The sequence below is a fragment of the Sander vitreus genome, chromosome 9, assembly GCF_031162955.1.
Source record: "Sander vitreus isolate 19-12246 chromosome 9, sanVit1, whole genome shotgun sequence".
Taxonomy (NCBI): Eukaryota; Metazoa; Chordata; class Actinopteri; order Perciformes; family Percidae; genus Sander; species Sander vitreus.
The window spans coordinates 6335772-6357921 of NC_135863.1; the positions used below are offsets into that span (position 1 = coordinate 6335772).

The 22150-nt window shown below is 39.8% G+C and overlaps 1 protein-coding gene across 1 annotated transcript in view; it reads left to right on the top strand.

Annotated features, from left to right (window-relative positions):
- The first annotated feature begins 2592 nt into the window (after positions 1-2592).
- Positions 2593-22150, top strand: part of gpc1a (glypican 1a) — a 38823-nt gene continuing 19265 nt past the window's right edge. Inside the window, exon 1 of the mRNA XM_078258465.1 lies at positions 2593-3010. Within this exon, the coding sequence (XP_078114591.1) occupies positions 2860-3010 (151 nt within the window). The 5' untranslated portion in view covers positions 2593-2859. The remainder of the gene's footprint in view (positions 3011-22150) is intronic.

Here is a 22150-nt window from a genome sequence, read left to right on the forward strand (position 1 = left end):
ATCTTAACATTACACCCATATGTGATTGTTGAGCATCTTATTATAAAGCAATGGGTGTTAATACAGTGTTGTAACCTCCTCCACTCTTCTTCCATTCAGTCAAAAGAGAATTAGTGAGGTCCAACACTGATGTTGGCTGATAAGGTCTGGTTTGCATTCAGGTTCATCCCAAGGTTGTTGAATGGGGTTGATGTCATGTCGAAACACAAAAGGAACTTCCTCCAAACCATTACCACAAAGTTGGAAGCACACTGCTGCCTACCAAGAGCCTGGGTATGTCTGAGGTTTCTCCCTAAAAGGAAGTTTTCCTCACCACTCGAGGTTTCTCCCTAAAAGGAAGTTTTTCCTCGCCACTAAATGCTTGCTCTTGGGGGAATTACTGGAATTGTTGGGTCTTTATAAATTATAGAGTGTGGTCTAGACCTACTCTATCTGTAAAGTGTCTTGAGTTATGATTTGATACTATAAATAAAAATTGAATTGAATTGAATTAAAATAGTGTAATGTGCTGTACCATTACTTAGAACAAAGGGAGAGCCCAGACAGTCTACACTTTTGGCCACATAATATATATTCCAGTCTGGAGCGCTGGGTGATAGGACTTGTCATGAACTGGTCACGTACAGTATGTGTAGTGAAGGACAGTGGTGTTTTTACTGTATTGAGCATTACATGGTTGCCCACCCACCATTAAAAAATAGTGGTTAGCACTTCTGCCTCACAGCAAGAAGGTTCTGGGTTCAAACCCAAGTTGTCCCATCCCTTTCTGTGAGGAGTTTGCATGTTTTCCCCATGCTTGCGTGGGTTTCCTCAGGGTGCTCCGGTTTCTTCACACCATAAAGACATGCATGCAACTAGGACTACAGTTGAAAATTAGCCGACTGGCTAACACTGGCGCATTTACAGAAATGCTTATTAATGTGCATTGTCCTAATCAAATACAAAAATAAATCTTAATGTACGGCATGTATTAATTAACATGTCTTAACCTTTAGACTAACATGTGTTGCATTAACAGTACTCACACTGTTACCTTCACACTCATCTGCCACATCAAACCCTTTGTGGATTTAATTTCACCTACATTTTGATTTAATTTTAACTGCATATCTGAGTCAGATTTCAGGGCTGCCAGTGACCTTTCCAGGCCAGCCTTTGGACCCGGCACTGCTGTTGGGGAGGATGTAAAATGTAGGAAGATTGGAGAGCATCTGACAGCTCATCAGTCACGTCCACCAACCCAGCCAGATTGAGCCAGAGGAAGGCACTGAATCCCTACCAGCCGCTGATTTCCCTGCCGGGATACATAGTGTGTTTACTGCTTTGTGTGTTGTTTGAGTCAGGTTTAATTTTCAGAATGTTTCTCCTTTTCTTTCTTTCTTTTTTCTTCCCATTTCATATATTTACTAGCAGAAAAAAATGTACCCTTGAACCTTAAATCCTGTCCTCGATATCATTGTTACAAGTTTCTGTGGTAAAAGATGTGACTGCTGTTTTAATGCTGCAGGCCGACTGAACACTGTGGTAGAACAATGATTCACTCAGGATCCCTTTAGCATTCCAAATTCCTGACAAACATATTTTGTATCAAAACTAATCTTTTAAAAGAGACTTTTATTAATGTCATGTGCCTACAGTTAAGTTTGAATATCTATTATATTTGTTTATTTAATGCTTTTCATCATAGTTTATTCTATTTCACTCACTGCACTTTTTTTATTTGCCTGCTTTTATTGCTGAAATGATTTCCGTATGTGAAGAAGGCTACTTTGTATCATTCTTTTAAATTATACACGATTGAAGATGTGTTTTATGTATGTAGGCCTATCTATATGCAAATCATCAGAAAGGTCTTCCATTCATTTTCTATTTAAATTGCTTTACACACATTCATACACAGATTTCTGGCTGAAAACTAGTTTGTCATGCAAAGAATACCAATATATTAGGATTCAACCCCTTTTCTAATTCAAACTTTTACTAATTTGCGATTTATTATCATTTGAATCCTTCATTTTGAGGACTGTGTGTAGAAATAATTAAACCACGGTGTCCTTTGTCCTTTTACAATTAATGAGATTAAATATGATCCTTTTTTGATGGGTATTCCCTGAAATCTCATTCTTATACGCCTTCCATAGGACCTGCAGGTGGCGCTGTTTAGCCCCTGGTCCTTGCAGCAGAAGACACACACACACACACACACACACACACACACACACACACACACACACACACACACACACACACACACACACACACAAAGAGAGAGAGAGAGAACAGCTACACTCTCTCCCGCACACTCCCTTAAACACTCATTTCATTGTCCCAAAGCCTGGAAAGAGGGATTTACAGGACAGTTCTCCTCCTGTCTGAAACCTTATTTTAAACAACGGATTTAGCTCTTGTGTTGCCTTTAAGCCGGCATGAACGGGTAGTCTGCGCGTGGATCTACACCGACTTTGACTGACCGACACCTGCACACTCTCTATCTCTCCTTTCCTCTCTTTTGTCTCTGACATCTCTGCAGCTCACAGCCAGCAGCGCTGGAAGAGGAGGAGCAGCGGGGTGTACCTGACACCTACAGCCGCGCGTCGCAGCTCTCTTCCCCCGCAGAAACACCCAGCAGGACTTGCCCGCCACGGGTGCCTCCTTCTATCGCCAGGTTGTCCGTGTGCAGTTTGAACGGGGAACACGGCTTCTGCTGACGGACTGAAAACTCTTTAAAAAATAAAAAAAAATAGCAACAACACATTGAAGACAGGGGACTTCGAAGAACTCCTGCTTGATTCACTCGGACCAGAAATCTTTAGGATTTTCTGACTGACTGTAAGAAAGAAAAGGACTACAATTCAGAAGATGCGTCCCCCGGTGTTTCTCTGTGTGTTGCTGTGTCTGTCTGCAGCGCCGGGCCCGGTGGCCGGGGCGGACCGAAGCTGCTCCGACCTGCGGCAGTTCTACACCGGGAAAGGGTTCACTCTAGTAGAGGTACCTCAGACAGAGATCTCCGGTGAGTTTTGGGGAAATTTACAACAACAAAAACACAACATTTCATGCACTTTACAGCACTTATTAGGCTAAGTCTGTTTTTATAATTATGATTAAAACATGAAATAACTACATGGCTTGCTCAAATGTCTAGGATGTAATGATATGAGATCTCTCTGACCTCACCTTATTATGTGGGATTTCTAATATATCCTATAGCAACAGTAGCTATAGCCTATATGATTTACAGTGTCATATTGGTATTGCAATAATGCCTTAAAATACAAATACTAAAATATTTGGATGAAATGCTTTGTTTATGCATTGTGAATAAATCTGTACCTGCATCTTGTTTAGTCAAGTTTTAAGTTGCATTAACTTGTTTTAAAAGGCAGTGTGCTTATGATAGTAGTCTACATCTCAGTTTATGCATTTTGTGCAATTCTCCAGCCTCTTTATACACTCCTATTATCCATTTCCTTCACTGAGCAATGCACCCATCCGAACTGAGGTGTTTCCCAGTCTATAGACTCTCCTACACATCTCTATTATAGTCCTTTCTGGGGCATTGTCTGCTGAAGGCAGGATTGCAGGTGGGTGTAAGCCATGTGTCTTGTGGCGCTATTATGGTCTATTCAGGGTTTGGTTTTGCTGCAGATGTTAACAGCTTTTAATATAAACTACTGAGGAGAATATATATGTGCTTTCTGCTTGTGGCTGTAACTCCATGTTGGATAGCAGCATTGTGTTCTGGGGCATTTTTCATTGTCTGCTCTGCTCTGGACTGCAGGTGTGGTGTGTGTGTGTGTGTGTGTGTGTGTGTGTGTGTGTGTGTGTGTGTGTGTGTGTGTGTGTGTGTGTGTGACTCAGTAGATGCTGAAATGTGCGTCGCATTTGCATAACCTAATAATTTAGGCTAGCCTTGGGCACTATCCAATAACAAGTACAGCTCAGCAGGCTCACAGCATTACCTGCTGTAACAAAGTCGGAGAGATTTGGGATGGTTATTGTATTCTTTTGTTTCACCCTGGTACCCTCTCTTGTCAGTTAGTCATCTATCCAAACATTCAAGCAATATTGCATTTGATCAATCAGTTAAATGCCCCACCAGTCAATTAACCAATCAGCTCAGCACTCAAACAGAAACAGTCAAACAGAAATCACACATCTAAGTCTCTGTATCTCGTCTCTCTGGTCGCCACTCTTCGCACATACTGATTAAACTGTCCCTGCCTTGAGGAAAGTGGGAATTGTGGAAATTGAGTTGGTTTCACCTTGAAGGCAATCACGACTCTCTGTTTCACCTAAAGATGTACAGAAGAGGAGGAGATGAAAGAGAGGTGAGATTGAGTTGTGCGTATATGTGTTCAGTGTGTGTGATCTGAAGGTCATTTCATGTTGTGTCAATGAAAAAGTCTTAAATGGGCGGGTGAGTTATTAATATTGGATGTGTTTGTATGTGAGTTTGTGTGTGTGTGTGTGTGTGTGTGTGTGTGTGTGGGGGGGGACGGGGGGGGACGGGGGGTGTGAGTGAAATAGAGACCAACAAACAAGACAAGGCTGAGACAGAAAAAGAAAAAAGAGAGACACAGTGAGGTGGGTTGACAGAGACAGAGCAAGTGAGTCACTCAAGGTATCTGTCGGACCCGGCACGACTCTCTTTCTCCCTTTCCATTAAAAACTCATCTTTTATAGACAGATGAAAAACACAATGCTTTTAAGTCACTTGGACCTTGATCTGCTCTAGTTATTTGAGCAAGAGTTCTTCCTTCCGCTTCCATTAAAACTGACAACCAGATAGGAATAGAAAGATGGCGACTGGCAGCAGAATTCCCCCAGAACAGGGGCTCTTCAATCTTTCTCATCGCAGAGACCCAAGGCTGATAAAGTTAGCATTTTCCACTCAGGGAGAAACATTCCCCTGCACTCCTGTGTCATTGTCACTCTGGAGGGTGTTAGTGTATCGACCAGGGAGAGAGTTCCTCATATTTTGCCTGGGGTGGTCATGTTTGCACCTGGAAAGACCTAATTGGTAATTTGGATGAATGAATTTGGACCTCATTCATAGGGATGCCTTTTTTGCACCTTGACGGCCATTAGGAGGAATAGGCCTATATATTGTTCGGATGATACAGCTATACTTAATTGTTACAGTGTTTGGCATTTTCAACCACCATGAGCTTTTTGTATTTCTTTTCTTTTCACTGTCTCCAAAGGTTCAAACTTACCTGATTATAAAAACATTCAGGTTTGATGCCAGTCAGACCTTATAAAAGGTCTTAAAAGTGACGGACAGAGTAATGCTGGATGAATTTAAGAAGATATAAAGGATAAGATAACGGGAATGTGTCTTTTTTTTTTTTTAGAATATAAGACTGTATAATCACCACTAAACAAATTAATTTGTACTTAATGTTAAATGTCTATGAATGTGTGAATCTGTCCTTCTTATAACTACATATTGATACTGATTGGATACTAGATACTAGAGATGGCCCGATACCATTTTTTGCTTCCAGATACCGATTCCGATACCTGAACTTGCGTATCGGCCGATACCGAGTACCGATCCGATACCAGTGTGTCATATATTCTATTATGTTTTAACAACTGTATACTACTATCCCTGTATGGATGTGATATTATTTCTATCTTTGTTGTCGTTCTGGCTCAGGTTAAACTCTTTGTGAAACATGAACCCCACAGAACTTATTATCCAGTTTGACAGTCAGTTATAACGGGAAAAGAACATAAATAAACTACTTTAACGTAGATTTTCTTTAGGGCTTTATTACGTGGTATCGGATCAGTGCATAAACTCCAGTACTTCCCGATACTGATACCAGCGTTTTAAGCAGTATCAGAGCCGATACCGATACTGGTGTTGGTATCGGAACATCTCTAATTATAACGGTTACAATAGTTATAAGTTATAATAAAATCAAATCACTCACTAGCAGTTCATGATCAGCATTATCTGCAGAGCACAATAGTGGGAGAGAAGTTTACTGACACCTCTGGGTGACAAATCCCTCAATATACAGGATACTCCTGGTTAGTGATGGGTATTGTTTGAAATTTCCTTCGTCGTGTCGTAGTTCGAAAAAAATACAAAACCCTTTCATAAAGTAAAAGAACATGACAAACATCTCACTACAGTGTTTAAATACCAAGCATTCAATGTTAGTTTTCAGTTTCTACTGTAGTTTAGATTTTCTACTGTGGACAAATTTTGTTCGTTTTATACAAAGTCCTTTACTCTCTAGTTGTGCTTCTGGTGTCAGTCAGACATATTTGTCTGTCATTTAAACAGCCCCACAAATAAGTGATACAATGTCAACACAAAAGTGCATTGAAAATTAGTAAAACGCAACACAATTGTAGGCAGGAATTTTGTTATTGTAAGTGCATTTCTTCTTCTAATAAACAAACATTTAGATTTCCGTAGGTGAATTCTGGCAACTGTAACTACTACTAACTTGATCAATCAGGAGAGACAAGTGAATGAAGTTAAGATGAATGTTTATTAAAAAAGATGATATGTGATATTTAAGTCTTGGTAGAAAGTCTTTGGCGCTTAGACTCTACCGGGAGATTTGTAATTGGGGGGGGGGTGTCGGCCCTGAGCAGCAGCAAGATAAATCCCCCTATGGAGTCCAAACACTGGTGATGGTCGTGGTGGCTGATAGTTCTGATAAGGCTGATGGAGCAGATGGACATGAATTATCTGCGAAGACTGGCAGTGATGGGGACGTGGAGGGGCGCATTGCCATTTGCGATTATTTTTACTGAAATGACAGCTGACAACAACAGAGAAGATTTTAATAGCGTAACAGCCGTGAACGTACCGCGCGCATAACAACAGCATGAATGTACTGTAGCAAGGAGAGAATCATATTCAAACACAGGCAGCAGCAAACTGCTTGGCTTACAATGGAGGTGTGCTGCTGAGCTATTGGATAGATGAGATCAGCTAATGTGACCAGCTGATGAGAGCAGCTGATAGGATAATGGACAGGCGTGGACAGGACAGCAAGGAATAATGAGTGAGCATATGTGTAAAGAATAAATGCAGATGCGTGAGAAATAAAGAAGGCCTAAGCATGCAAAAGTATAGTCTTCTTGACTGAACGTATGCTATAGCTTCATTTAAACATCATACAAAGTTGTTGCATGGTGTAAAGTAATCAAAATTCTCAATCTGTCTCTTTCTTGTTTTTGCCAAACCAACATAGAAGCTCAGCTTTGAAATTTGCAAGCATGCATTCAAGGAAGTGTATAATCTGAATATACAGTCAACTGCAAGCAAAAGAAAAGATGAAACACAATTTTATGCCAGGTGTATATCAGATCTAGAAGACTGTCTTGACAGGGTGTGAGACCTGTATTTGTAAGTGGATATTATAACTCCAAAGTAACCAGTGTGTAATTTGACAAGCAGATGCTCTTAATTCCTGCACAAAGTAAAAAAAAGAGCCTATTCTTCTCGCACCTATTGTCCTATAGGTTTAACACCACGTGAATGGAAGTTGTCTTTCCTGCTGTCTGCCTGTCTGTCTTTGTGCCTGCGAGCGTTTTTAACTCACACACATTGTACCTGGTCAATAAAAGACTAGCTCATCCTATAGTGTGTGTGTGTGTGTGTGTGTGTGTGTGTGTGTGTGTGTGTGTGTGTGTGTGTGTGTGTGTGTGTGTGTGTGTGTGTGTCCACGTATGTGTGTTTAAAAGTCAGTGAAAGCCAACACCTTCTCCAGGGAAGACACTTAGTTTCATTCACACATGTGTTGTCTGTGCAGGACAGCACACACCCATGTGATCGTATGACACTCGGAAATAGAGAGGGACTACACTGTATATCCTGCACATTTCATATTCTGTATTGGGAGGTATTGAATTTTGACGCCTGTGTGTGTCATGTAGGCTACATACTGAGTATTTGTCACAATGTTGCTTGTTTGAAAGAACATAGGAAGGATGTGTGTTCGAATGACAGAGTTTAACATGATACACTGTGTTTTCAGATTACCTGCAGATTATGATACATTACAGGTTAAGTTACCAGTCAATAACTCTTTAACAACGCTGAGTCAACTATAGGAGCCTCCATTCATTTACATTTACACAATGTCAATGCCCTTTCTTTAGATACACTTACCTGGGGCTGAGGAATAATTCAGTATTATCATTTATTAGTCAAGTTTCCATTCAAATTAATTGCACATTTTTACAGAATTTTCAGTCAATTTGCAATAAAAATGCAAATTATCCTACATTTCCATTGTTATGCAAATATTATATGAATCAGAATATTCATGCACATTCACAGAACCTCAATGGGGGTAAGTGTTGGATACAAAAACATCAATGAGAGTACTGTGGAAACATAGTTTTTGTTAGCAATTTTTATGCTGATTTGGTGTGTATTTGCCTGAGAAAAAACTGTGTTGGGTTGAAACATCACCAAATTAATAATACAAAGCTAGCTGCACTTAAAAACTAAATTAGTTACGGACGTTTTTCACTTACACATGAGTACTTCTGATGTATTGTGTAACAGTTTATTGCTTTAAAAACCTTTTAATTAGACTTTCACTTTAATTGATTTTATATGGGATTTAGCATGCATAATCATGTAATAATCATATATTTTCTTTTTTTTACTATTTCTGCTCTGATGAAAAACCTGTAAGGTCAAAACCGATCTGCGTTTTAACCAAACGTCCCTATGCCTAAGAGCTTCTGAAGAGCATTTCCTTTCTATGTATTTTTAAGTTTACATTACATATGATAATACTGCAATACTACAAAGCCCAAGAAAAAATGCATGTGTGAATTTAAGCCAGCATCAATAGATCACCTGTTGCAACAGTATCTGTAAAACCCTTGTGTGTGTGTGTGTGTGTGTGTGTGTGTGTGTGTTTGTGTGTGAGAGAGAGGAAATTGATACTGTCCGTCATCTGTCACACATCACATGCTCACTCAGGCACTCACAGCACACGCCACCAAGTGGAACGCTGAATACCCAGTCCACAAACACACATGTACACACACAAACACACACACACACACACACACACACACACACACACGCACGCACACACACACACACACACACACACACACACACACACACACACACACACATACACACACACACACACAATCTCTTTATACTCTGATAATATTTTATCGTCCCTCTTCCTTTCCCTTGTTGCCTGTCTTATTCCTGCTTCCATCTCTGCATTGTTTTCCTAGACAGGATCAGATCTATGAATGCAGGGTTGCCTGTTTTTGTACGTGTGAGATAGAGGGGGTGTTGCAAGATCTGGATCTGTTAAAAGCAGAGCTGTGAATCTTTAATGATGTCTGATGCAGAGCCACAAAGAGATAGAGGTGAGGAGGAGGAGAGGGTGTGAGGAGAGGAGATCAGAAGGAAAGAGGGAGAAGGCTCTTTCCTGTCATCTCTTCTTCATTGACATGGGATGGATGTTGCTACAACTGGCTTGATAGTCTACTGATTCTGATTCTTGTGTCGCAAAACTGACCATATGCTAATAAACATTTCCACTAAACAGCCATTTACCAATCATAGTTTAACTTGGCACGGATGAATTTCTTGACATGCCGAAGAGGTGTGCATGTAGTATGAGCAATACTAGACATTTAAAGTGTCTTGAGGATGATGTTTTGTTGTCTTTTCTAACCCAAAAAAAAAAGAGGAAATGCATAAAAAATGGCTTAAGTGTGTTTATCTGTTCTGATGTACACTGCAAATGTTAGCATGTTGTGTAGCTTACTGATTACTGCTTATAGACTAACCAAGCGTTACTTCATAGGCAAAAGAGCACATGGTTAACTAACAACGTAGGTTTATGGGGTTACAGGGTAGGCCTATGTAAAAAAAAAAAAAAACCCGTTCGCCTAGCACATAGATCTACTGTGTAGTTTCTTTATTGTGTGGACGCTGGTCCTGAATTTATTACTGTTTAGACATTAGCAGCTCTGAATGGTCTTTATTTAATGGATTTGGGTAAGTTTCCGGCATGTTACAGTCAGCAAACACATTGGAAAGTCCTCATTGGTTAGGCCTTTTCTTGTAATATTAAAAGTGAAACCATACTCTTTAAAAATAGTATAAAGGCTAATGTTAAGCAGCCGAACATGGTTAGAATAAAATAACAGTCTGGTCTTTTTTTCTTATCATACTTATACTACTTGGACTAACTAGTATAATGAGCTAACGTTTATTTAGCTAGCTAGCTAACTTCTATCAGTGGACATGTTGTTACGCTGTTTGTTATGCTGTTTGGGAAGCTTACCCCATTGCATTCAACTCGGGTGTGACGTCATTCCCAGCTCCGGCTTCCGAGTAAATGGATCGTACTATTAGTCTCACTTTGCCGGACCTTTCTCCACCGCGGCGCGGAGGAGGAGGGTCGTTGAAGCTTGTTGATATAATGCAGCCACACAATGCACATTACATTCTACATATGAACCCAAAGCTATTATCCAGAATGAATGTGGGTAAAGGCCCAATAGATTAGATTCCTCCATTGCCAACCTATAATCAAGTAAAAGTGATAAATGCATGGGTCATGCATCCCCATGGTGATCACGTATAATAGGAGTGGTAGCTGGGGGAGAAGAAAAAGAACTGAGGAGCAAAAGCACAAACCGTTCGATGCCTTGACATCAATCTTTGCACCTAAAATCAATGTGGTACAAACCAGCATCGTTTCTCGATAACCTCTGTCTTTCTTTCCCTCTGCTTCTCTCTCCCCCCGCTCTAGTTCACTCCTCTCCTTCTTGTTCTCTCTCCTCCCTTTAATGTTTACTTCCTCCTTCTTATCAGCCGCTATTTTTACTTTTGTCCTCCTCCTCTTATCCTTCTCCCCCTCTCTGGGAGTCGAGCGTCCATCTGTTTTCTTGATGAAAAGATGCTCCGTTTGTCTGATGTGGTGGACTTGGTGGTTGCTCGGTTGCTTTATGAGTCAATGCTCTTCATACATACAGTATGCTTCATGGGGCCCAATACAGTGTGTGTGTGTGTGTGTGTGTGTGTGTGTGTGTGTGTGTGTGTGTGTGTGTGTGTGTGTGTGTGTGTGTGTGTATGTATTTCTGGATTGAAGGGGACCAGGACCAGGGACCATGTTGGAAAAAAGTGTTTCTCGTTTTTTCATGTTATCCCTTGGATACCCCCCCCCCCACCCCTTGTTGCCTTTCTATATCCATAAATAAACCAAAGGGAGGGAAATGTATTGGTGCTGTTGTATATTAGGCATTTACATGGTGAAATGAACTGGTGCAGAACTGGTTATACTGGTGGCTTCTGAGCTGATTCTTCAGTTACATTAAGAGACTATACTGAACAATGTAAATGTAAGTTTATACATTGATTTCGTAGCTAAACAATGTACTACTTACAGTTTCCAAAATGTGAATATTTGCTGGTTTTCTTCATCTTCAACATTTTGCAGGCCAAAGATTCAGCAGAATACTTTATAATGAAAATAAAAAATTATTAATTTATGTTTAGCAAAGAGTTAAAACAAGGTAGTATTGCCATTTTTCCTGTGCATTTTAATTGACATTCATTATCTTCATCTGATTAAAAAAATAATAATCTCAGTTCAATTAAGTAATACAGTACAATACTAAAGAAGATGTATAGTAACTTACCATGCTTTCACAAGCTTTCAGTTGCACTTAAATGGAAGTTGACACATTTTTAATTACTTCGTATGACAGTGAATAGAAACAACAGGAGTGGATGAGAGATGTTGGCTGAGTGTGTTCACTCTGCGTTTCAGCTCACAGCTCGCAGCTCTGCATATTAACTGTCATGCATTGTGGTTTGTATTTTCAGGGAAGGACACGAGTGCAGTCTCCTCAGTGGGTTATCTACAGACAGACGTATTAGAGAATTTACAGTGACTACGTTTACATGCACAAAATATTCAGTTTTTTGCCCTTATTCCAAAAAAGACAATATTCATACTAAGCTGTTTACATGGCTAATGAAAGCTAATATTCCAATAATATTCTCATTTACATGCAGTTTACAAAATAAGATTTTTTCATCAGTGGCCGACTTGTTTGACCGTGTAAACAAAGTCTCCTTCTTTCATTCCCTCAAACACCTTTTTGAAGAGGTCGTTGTTGCGTCTTTCATAATGATGAAAAGCAGGTGTGTTTGGGCGCCTGGGTAGCTCACCTGGTCGAACAGGCCCCCCATATGTAAAGGTTTACTCCTCGAAGCAGTGGCTGCGGGTTCGACTCCAACCTGTGGCCCTTTGCTACATGCCATTCCCCCTCTCTATCACATTTTATGTCTTCATCTGTCCTATGACAATAAAGGCCTAAAAATGCCCTAAAAAAATGTAGGTGTGTTTCTCCTTCAAACTAGATATGTGGGCTTCGCTCTTGAGCAAATCAATATAATGCAATAGGGTTCACCAGCCCCAGAATCATTTTACAGCCTCCAAAATGACCATAAAGTTGAATCAACACCTCTCTAAAACACGAACATTATGGCCTTTATGATAGTAGGATTTATTGCAGTAACTAAGTGCTATATATCAGCTTCCAGATCAACAAAGCAAAAGTCAACTAGTGTAGAGATTGTTTGTGAAGAATGCAAATAATGTTAATAACTTAATAACATCAGATGAGCATCAATGCTTTTGAGGTTTTTCATGGAAACATCAAACTGCTGCTATTGTACAAGGTTAATTGAAAGTGGACTAATTAGGACTGAGACTTCTGATGGGCTGCATGAAATCAATAAAGGGAGATGTAATTTGTCAAGTAAAAACATGAAAATTACCAAAAGATATAATGTTATCACATGATAATTTGTATTCACTTTGCAGCCAGAAATATGTCACAGTCATATTAGACACAGCAGGTTGAATGAGTCAATTTGTTCAATGTACTGTACAGTCAACAGGGGACACATTACTACAGCTAATCACATAGTTTGTAAGTATTTTCCTCAAACCCCAGCAGGGTTTTTATCTGTTTTATAGCTTGAACAGTCTCTGTAGAAGGAAATATAAAGCATCTCAGGTATTTTGTAGAATAGAGGATGTTTGTGTCCTAACTGAGAGTTCAGGACCACACATGCATGCACACCCGGAGCACTGATAGGATCACCGACCGGTAGAGAGTATTATCAGAGGCGGATCTTATTGAGAGTGAATGTGGCAGTTGTATCTGTCACGGCTCTACAAGGTAAAACAAACAGACTTGGCACCAGTTTCCAATAGCAACAGAGGGCAGTGATTCTGTTTGATACATTACATGTTAGTGGAGTGAATAGATGATTGATTTTAATGTTGAGGAGTGTATTTAAAAGGCCAGATCAATAAGGAATCATGCTGTAGCTTTCACCTGAATCCAAGTGTTAGCTCTGTTGCTGCTTGTCACTTCCCCTGGGATATCATGAGGGGTGTGGTTAGTAAATGGAGGAAGTGAGACCAAATGCTGCATATGAAGAAAGAATCCATCACAGTTTGTGTGTTTTCATGTTTTATGTGTGTCTGTGTGTGCATGCGAGGCTCAGATAGAGGCCTATAATTAGACATGTTTCTGTGAAAATCCAAACTCCATGCTGTGTTTGTCTTTCTATGAGCCTTACTGTGCTGCATACAGGCTAAGTCTCCCTTATACTTGTTGTTCTAACCTCCTGAGTGTCAACTCAAAAGCTATTTCATGTTATTTTGTAGCGTTATTGTTATGGCATTTCTACTTTATTAGATAGTTTGCCATCGGGAGTGATAGAGGTTTATTTGATAGAGGTGGTAAACTGCATAAAAACAGCTCCATGGCTCATAACATTTTGAAGACACATTGTGCGTTATATCCTGACGATACACCAGGGTGTCCGTATGAGTTTTTCAAAATGTACCAGATTTTGTGCTGCAGATCCAGCACAGTACTTACAAAGCCTTACCCAAAGGTACCATGGGAGAAATAATAATGAATTTCTGTGAATAGACTACCAGGCAGAAGAAGTGCTCCTTATACAATTTAAATAGCTGCTTTCCATTTTCCTAACTTTTCTTTTGAACCTTGTCAGACATTGTCATTGCAAAATATATGTAGTCATGTTATACAGCAGTAAAACAATTGTTGACCATCAGCTGAACATTTAAAATCCTCCCATGGCTTTTTTTTTTTTACTCTATATCTTTAAAGCACATTAGTGAAGATGTATTTGTACACTAGTTGGTTTCCAAAGCACCATCCTAACCATGAATAAAACAGGATGGTTGTGGTTCATTAGGTAGCTATTCAGTATAATTCTGCACTTCATGATTTATGTCCAATGGCAACTTTATCAATGCAGGAAGGAGCCTGCCCAAGATATACTGTAGCGAATAGTAAGAGCGTGGAGGTCGGGGTGGTGGATTAGCATGTAGCACATCAGATTTACATGCAGAAGAAACTAGTTGGTGTCCTGTTTCAGACCTTAACCACAGTTTTTTGCCCATAAACGTGATCTTTCCCTAACCTTAGCCAGAGAGTTGCCATGTACAGATATTGTGGAAAGCAAGAATTTTACAAATGTTGCCATTTTGTATTTATTTTTAGAATTGTATCCCATTCTGTTCTGTGGATAGGGTTGAAGGATCGCATCTAGCAGCATCAGACCCCAAATTAGAAAAGTAACCGGAGATGCCACTTATCTTGAATTTTTCCTGCTGTGACATTGCACCAAGTGGCAGCTCATATTAGCTTGTTTGAATGGTGCAATTTCATTGCAGTAAAAAATTGGCAATTAGCGAGGAGCACTTGTAATCAACACTTTAATATTGTTTCTAACTGCATAAATTCTTGTATATAAACACTTGTTTACCATATTACCCCTTCTTTAACAACCGCATGAGAGCTACAGCATAGTGATAATGTTTCTCATGAACAGTAGCTAGTTTCACTTTGTAAATTTCAAACCCAGTGTGTGTGTTTGTGTGTACAGTATTACATCATATAACTCAGTACTCAGTTTCAAATATGTGTGCAGAATGTTATTATTTCTTTAGTCAAACTTCAGATCACATTTCTGTCCAGCTCCTTCAGTTCTTCAGTCCAAAAGCATGTGTCTGTTGTTCACCCAGCAGCTCTAATCAGGCGGCGAGTGCCACATTCTTCTTCTTCTCTCAGTTTGTCCACATTGAAGACTTGACCTGGAAGCGGAAGACCTCGATCTGTGACCTCCCACTTCTTGTTTACTACCTTCCCATCACCACCACACTGTGTGTTTGGATTAGAGACTGATGTCTAATCTCCAGCTAATCCTGGCCTGTTAATCTATGTGTTAACAGTTCACAGCCACAGACTCTACCACGGAGGGAATAACACACTCTCTCTCTCTCTCTCTCTCTCTCTCTCGCTCTCCCTCTTTGAGTTATTCCATATTTGTTTCTGTCTGTTTGGTCCTTAGCATGTTAACGTTTGCAGAAACTGTCATTATTTCTTACTTAAGTCTTCTTTTCATTTGTCACAGGGAGACACGATCACCTGTTTACGTTCAACTGTAAATAAGGGATAATCCCAGCAGTCAAAGATAGCTCACTTGATCTTCGCCTTCAACAAAATTATCCACATACTTGCACAAACGTGCACCGTCAGACATAGAATCTCTGCAGTGTGCCACACACCAGTTGGCACTTTTAAAGACCCAGTGAAGGGGAGTAAAAGTAGTATTTAGTTTAGAGCCTTTAACTACTCCCAGAAATGACATAGAATTATGGTATTATACGGTGAAGTTGGTGCCATGTGAACACATACACATGCACACACACGCACACACACTCGCTGGGCAGCAGACAGGGCTGGACTGTGCAGTGGTGCGGTATTTTTAGTTCAGTAATAATATAAAATAAGGAAAGGTTTACCCTAAAAACACTGTTACACTACACCTCCCTTTCCTTCTCTCGCTGCCTCTTTACGAGGTATTTTTTAACTCACATTCTCTAATTTCTTACCCTTTAATTCCCTTTTCATTTTATTTTTACAAGCCTGCTCTTAAGACCTTAAACCATCAGCAATTACATTTTCATTCCTTGGTGATGCATGTTTGTTTTTTCTCATTAAACATGCCTATATTGGGGGACCAATAAATACAGTATTTCATCTGTTGACCATAGTTAATGTGTTGTATAAAGAATGAGCAAAACAGGGGAATGGTTATTAGCATGCTGATGTTAGCATTTAGCTCAAACACCACTGTGCCCAGGTACACCTTCACCGAGCTGCTAGTGTAGCCGTAAACTCGTAGTCTTGTTCAATTAAGGCGTATTTTCATTATAAATTAATCCAATGATTATTTTCTCGATTTAACCCTTGGGTTGTCTTCCCGTCGACCATGCAACGTTTTGTTTTTCTGGGTCAAAATTTAAAATTAAAACTTTTTCAACGTTTTGGTCGGGTTGTTTTCAACACTTTTCCTGACAAACTGTTAAGATGGTGTCTTCATCTCACTTGGTATGATAAACCAACAGTTCAAACCCCAAGAATATACAGTTTATGATCACATAAGACAAAACAAAGCAGCAAACACTCACATTGGAGAGGCAGGAAGCAGGGGATGTTTGTTAAGAGAGAGACTTAAGATTAGTCAATCATTAAAATATCGACTAATCATTTCACCTTGACTTTGAGTACAGTTTGCATTTACAAGATACTTTTGCAGCATTCGCAGTACACATGCAAATATTGATATAAGCTGCAAGACAAGCAGCCACATTGATTGCTTGCTGTGGGGAAATTGTGATGAACTGTCACAAAACTGCACTGGAGGTCATTTTTTGGTGATGATGGAGAATCATGTTCAATGAAGTGTCAATCAATTATGCAGTCATTTGTGAGAAACTGTGAATATATCAGCAAAACAAAAGAGGAGTCTGACTTTAAATCACAAAATCACGGAGAACATATGTAAGCTAGAGATTTATTAGACACTTACAGGAGTAGATTACAGCTTTCTAATTTACTTCATTTCCCCTTTCTTCTCCCTCTCCTTTCATTTCTATTTTATTGCCTTCTCATCCCCTCCATCTCTCTCCTCTTTCATCATTACAGCTGTGTGTCTCTCTCCTCCTCTCCCCCCCTCACTTTTCAGTGGATAGTAAAAAGGTAAAAGTGTACTTTGGGAGGAAGGCCATGTGGAACGTTAAATCACATACAGGTGCCCTTAACAGAGTGTGAGATGGAAACACACACACACACACACACACACACACACACACACACACACACACACACACATGCACACAGTCGCACCATCAGCCCCTCATTTAGGTAGCAGTAATTTGCCGCAGTAAGTGACAGGGTTATTGCAAGACGCTCATTAAGAAAGGGAAGCAGCGAATAAACGTCTGACTGAAGGGAATAAATTTAAACCAGAGCGCCACTTTTACTGCTCAGCAATAAGCCGCTTTGATGTGGTCTGTGATGGCAGAGCTGGGGCAGACTCAGGGCATGTGTGTGTGTGAGTGTGTGTGTGTGTGTGTGTGTGTGTGTGTGTGTGTGTGTGTGTGTGTGTGTGTGTGTGTGTGTGTGTGTGTGTGTGTGGTAGTTACATCTTCTAACACTGATTTTACATTTTATTTGTAATGTGATCACAGTATAACATATGATTGTTGCTCTGTACTGTACATGTGCACTGTACTGTATATATGTGCCTGTCCTTACAGCTTCGAGGGTCAGAGGTCAGATCAGTTACTATGAGACTGTTACCGCGGTAACAAGGTGCAAGGTCACTTCCTTTGACAAACTTTCATCTCAGCAGGAGATAAGAAAGAAAAGGGGTATTGGGTGGATGAAAGTGAGTGAGAAGTGGAGGGATGGAGTAAGAAGTGATAGAAACTGATTTGAGGAGAATAATTCAAAGAAAGGCAAAATAGACCACAGAGCGAGGAGATATTTAAGTAAAAGTGCAAAGGGCTGTCTTGTTGTCACGTGATCTGTTTGTAAGTCTGTCTTGTTAATTCCATCATATGGGATGTTGAATGATATTAAACATGGATGACTTTGATGATAATTATGACCAACAATGTATTTCAGACTCAAACACTCGTTCTATCATAAGGAATCAATATTATTTTATTTTATTGTTTTCAGCCAGCTGGCGGTGTGGCTCTAGGGAGGGCAATGTAGGTCTGATGGTTGATTCACCATGTTGGTCCAGACAATTCAGACTGAAATCTCTCAACAACTATTAAATAGATTGCCATGAACTTTTGTCCAGTCATAATCCCCAAAGGATGAATCCTGCTGACTTTGGTCATCCCCTGAATCTTCGTCTAAAGCGTCATCGGGAGGTTGATATTTTTGGTTTTGAGTGAAATGTCAACAACTATTTGACTGAATTTGGTGCACATATCCACATAACCCTTCCAGGATAAATACTAATAACTTTGCGATTCTCTGCCTTAATCATCTATCAGTTAGCGTTACAAACAAAAATTATACCAGCAAAATATTAGCATGTTAGGATGTATTAAGCTCACAGCTATGCTGTGCCTAAGTACAGCCTCAGCCTTTTTTTTTATCAGTGTTGAAAATCAATTTTTAGACACACAAACCAGGGAGCCAACATATTGTAGCCAACATCACTTGAACGGATTAATAAGATTACTTTTGTTTTCTCTACCAAATCAATTTGGCTAATGTGGAGACTGACTGACTGCTTGTGTTTCTTGCTGACTTATTGGTGGACTGACTTTTGTTTAGCAATGTTACCGCGTGTCCAATTCACCGCAATGAACTTTAAATTTCTGATATAAACGATGAAAGTGTGACTGATGTTGTGATAAACTGGAATTATCATTTAGAGTAATTGTTTCATTCTATGGACAAGAGTAATGCTCCACCCTACAGGAGAGCTGTTTGTCAAACTCCAATTCTATTCCTTTGTCAGCAGCTGAAACAGGTTGAGCAACGGTCTAACATCTGGAAACTAGTCATTTGAGAGACTTCAGTTATGCTTTACAGTGTGCTGATTCAGCTTCAGTGCAAACCGTTCCACCTATGTGAAAGATTAGTCTGCAGTGTTGGTGCAGGTTATATGTGTGACGGAGCACTTTTGTGGCTGAGAGTGTAATTGGATTTACACGTCTCATTTAACCTGCTAGATGCCTCGACAATCCCAGATATTGGAAACATCGCTTGAGTTTCTCAGATAAAACTAAATCAATCTTGTATTTTTCATGGTACAAAAAATACTTTAATTTCTAAGCAAAGTTTTGCCATTTAGATACTTAGTTATGATTAAAGTTATAATAGCAAAATCTGGCTGTTCTGGAGTCTGGCCTGGATTGAAAACATTGGGGGATGAGTGAGGATGTTAATTTCTTTTAGTAGCAGTGTTCCACAGTTTCTAAAACACCCAAAACTTAAGTGTTAATAGCTTTATAGCACATATCAGTAAAAACTGTGGTGTGTGTGTGTGTGTGTGTGTGTGTGTGTGTCTTAGAAAGATCAGAGATTGTCTTGTGTGCACATTCCTTTCAGCGTAACCTAAGCCTCAGGGTATTATGTCTGTGTAAGTAACATTAAATGTCTCCCTACCTTTGTGTGTGTGTGTGTGTGTGTGTTTGTGTTTGTGATGTGTGTAGGTGTATCTATGTGTGTGTGTGTGTGTGTGTGTGTGTGTGTGTGTGTGTGTGTGCATGCGTGCGTGCGTGTGTAGATGGATAAAAGCTGGTATTATGAAATACAGTGACCTGATCTTCTTAATTGTATGTCTGGTGACCCTGATCCACCTTATCAAGGCCACAAGGGGAGTGGTGTGTGTGTGTGCGTGTCTGTCTGTGTGTGTGTGTGTGTGTGTGTGTTCTCATAAGCTCCCATACAGTGTTGAACATGCACCCTTTTGTATTTAGTAGTAATAATCTTACCCTGTAAAGATGTCTTTTTATGTTGAATTAGGAGATAAATTGACTGAACTTAACCACTGTAAGATGTTGAGGATTCAAACCAAAAACTGCAAGTCATTAAAGTAATTCAAAAAGTAGCGACAAGGTGTTCTGATGTAAGGATGAAGCAAAAAAAAAGCCTATTGTGAAGTAAAGTGAAGAGTGAAGTGTAATGATTGCTATTGTTACCTGCAATAATATACCTACACTATACCTACTCATGTTTGATGTGTCTTAAGGTATAGTTTTAGCTATACTAAACTAAGATCAGGTCAGTTTATTGCACTCTAAAACAACCCACTTGAGCTCAGCCACAGGAAGTCTATCTACAGTCAGGTCCATAAATATTGGGACATCGACACAATTCTAATCTTTTTGGCTCTATACACCACCACAATGGAGTTGAAATGAAATGAACAAGATGTGCTTTAACTGCAGACTTTCAGCTTTAATTTGAGGGTATTTACATCCAAATCAGGTGAACGGTGTAGGAATTACAACAGTTTGTATATGTGCCTCCCACTTTTTAAGGGACCAAAAGTAATGGGACAGATTAAAAATCATAAATCAAACTTTCACTTTTTAATACTTGGTTGCAAATCCTTTGCATGCAATTACAGCCTGAAGTCTGGAGACATCACCAGACGCTGGGTTTCATCCCTGGTGATGCTCTGCCAGGCCTCTACTGCAACTGTCTTCAGTTCCTGCTTGTTCTTGGGGCATTTTCCCTTCAGTTTTGTCTTCAGCAAGTGAAATGCATGCTCAATCGGATTCATGTCAGGTGATTGACTTGGCCATTGCATAACATTCCACTTCTTTCCCTTAAAAAACTCTTTGGTTGCTTTCGCAGTATGCTTCGGGTCATTGTCCATCTGCACTGTGAAGCGCCGTCCAATGAGTTCTGAAGCATTTGGCTGAATATGAGCAGATAATATTGCCCGAAACACTTCAGAATTCATCCTGCTGCTTTTGTCAGCAGTCACATCATAAATAAATACAAGAGAACCAGTTCCATTGGCAGCCATACATGCCCACGCCATGACACTACCACCACCATACTTCACTGATGAGGTGGTATGCTTTGGATCATGAGCAGTTCCTTTCCTTCTCCATACTCTTCTCTTCCCATCACTCTGGTACAAGTTGATCTTTGTCTCATCTGTCCATAGGATGTTGTTCCAGAAATGTGAAGGCTTTTTTAGATGTTGTTTGGCAAACTCTAATCTGGCCTTCCTGTTTTTGAGGCTCACCAATGGTTTACATCTTGTAGTGAACCCTCTGTATTCATTCTGGTGAAGTCTTCTCTTGATTGTTGACTTTGACACACATACACCTACCTCCTGGAGAGTGTTCTTGATCTGGCCAACTGTTGTGAAGGGTGTTTTCTTCACCAGGGAAAGTATTCTTCGGTCATCCACTACAGTTGTTTTCCGTGGTCTTCCGGGTCTTTTGGTGTTGCTGAGCTCACCAGTGCGTTCTTTCTTTTTAAGAATGTTCCAAACAGTTGATTTGGCCACACCTAATGTTTTTGCTATCTCTCTGATGGGTTTGTTTAGATTTTTCAGCCTAATGATGGCTTGCTTCACTGATAGTGACAGCTCTTTGGATCTCATATTGAGAGTTGACAGCAACAGATTCCAAATGCAAATAGCACACTTGAAATGAACTCTGGACCTTTTATCTGCTCCTTGTAAATCGGATAATGAGGGAATAACACGCACCTGGCCATGGAACAGCTGAGCAGCCAATTGTCCCATTACTTTTGGTCCCTTAAAAAGTGGGAGGCACATATACAAACTGTTGTAATTCCTACACCGTTCACCTGATTTGGATGTAAATACCCTCAAATTAAAGCTGAAAGTCTGCAGTTAAAGCACATCTTGTTCGTTTCATTTCAACTCCATTGTGGTGGTGTATAGAGCCAAAAAGATTAGAATTGTGTCGATGTCCCAATATTTATGGACCTGACTGTATCTCAAATTCTCTTAGAAAAGGTTTGATATTTCTGCAAACAGTCCAGTCAATGATGAATGCTGGTTCAAAATCAGTATAATCAGCTTGTCATGTCATGTAGCATAGATAAACAACTTGTAGAGCAAACACCTTTCCATCAACATTATTAAACATGCATTTTATCAGAGGAGAAATACAAATTATCAGATTATGTAACCAGAAGTCAAACCACTAACTATTCCTGTGTCTCACATACAAGCCGGCAGCATGGCACCATAACACTAACA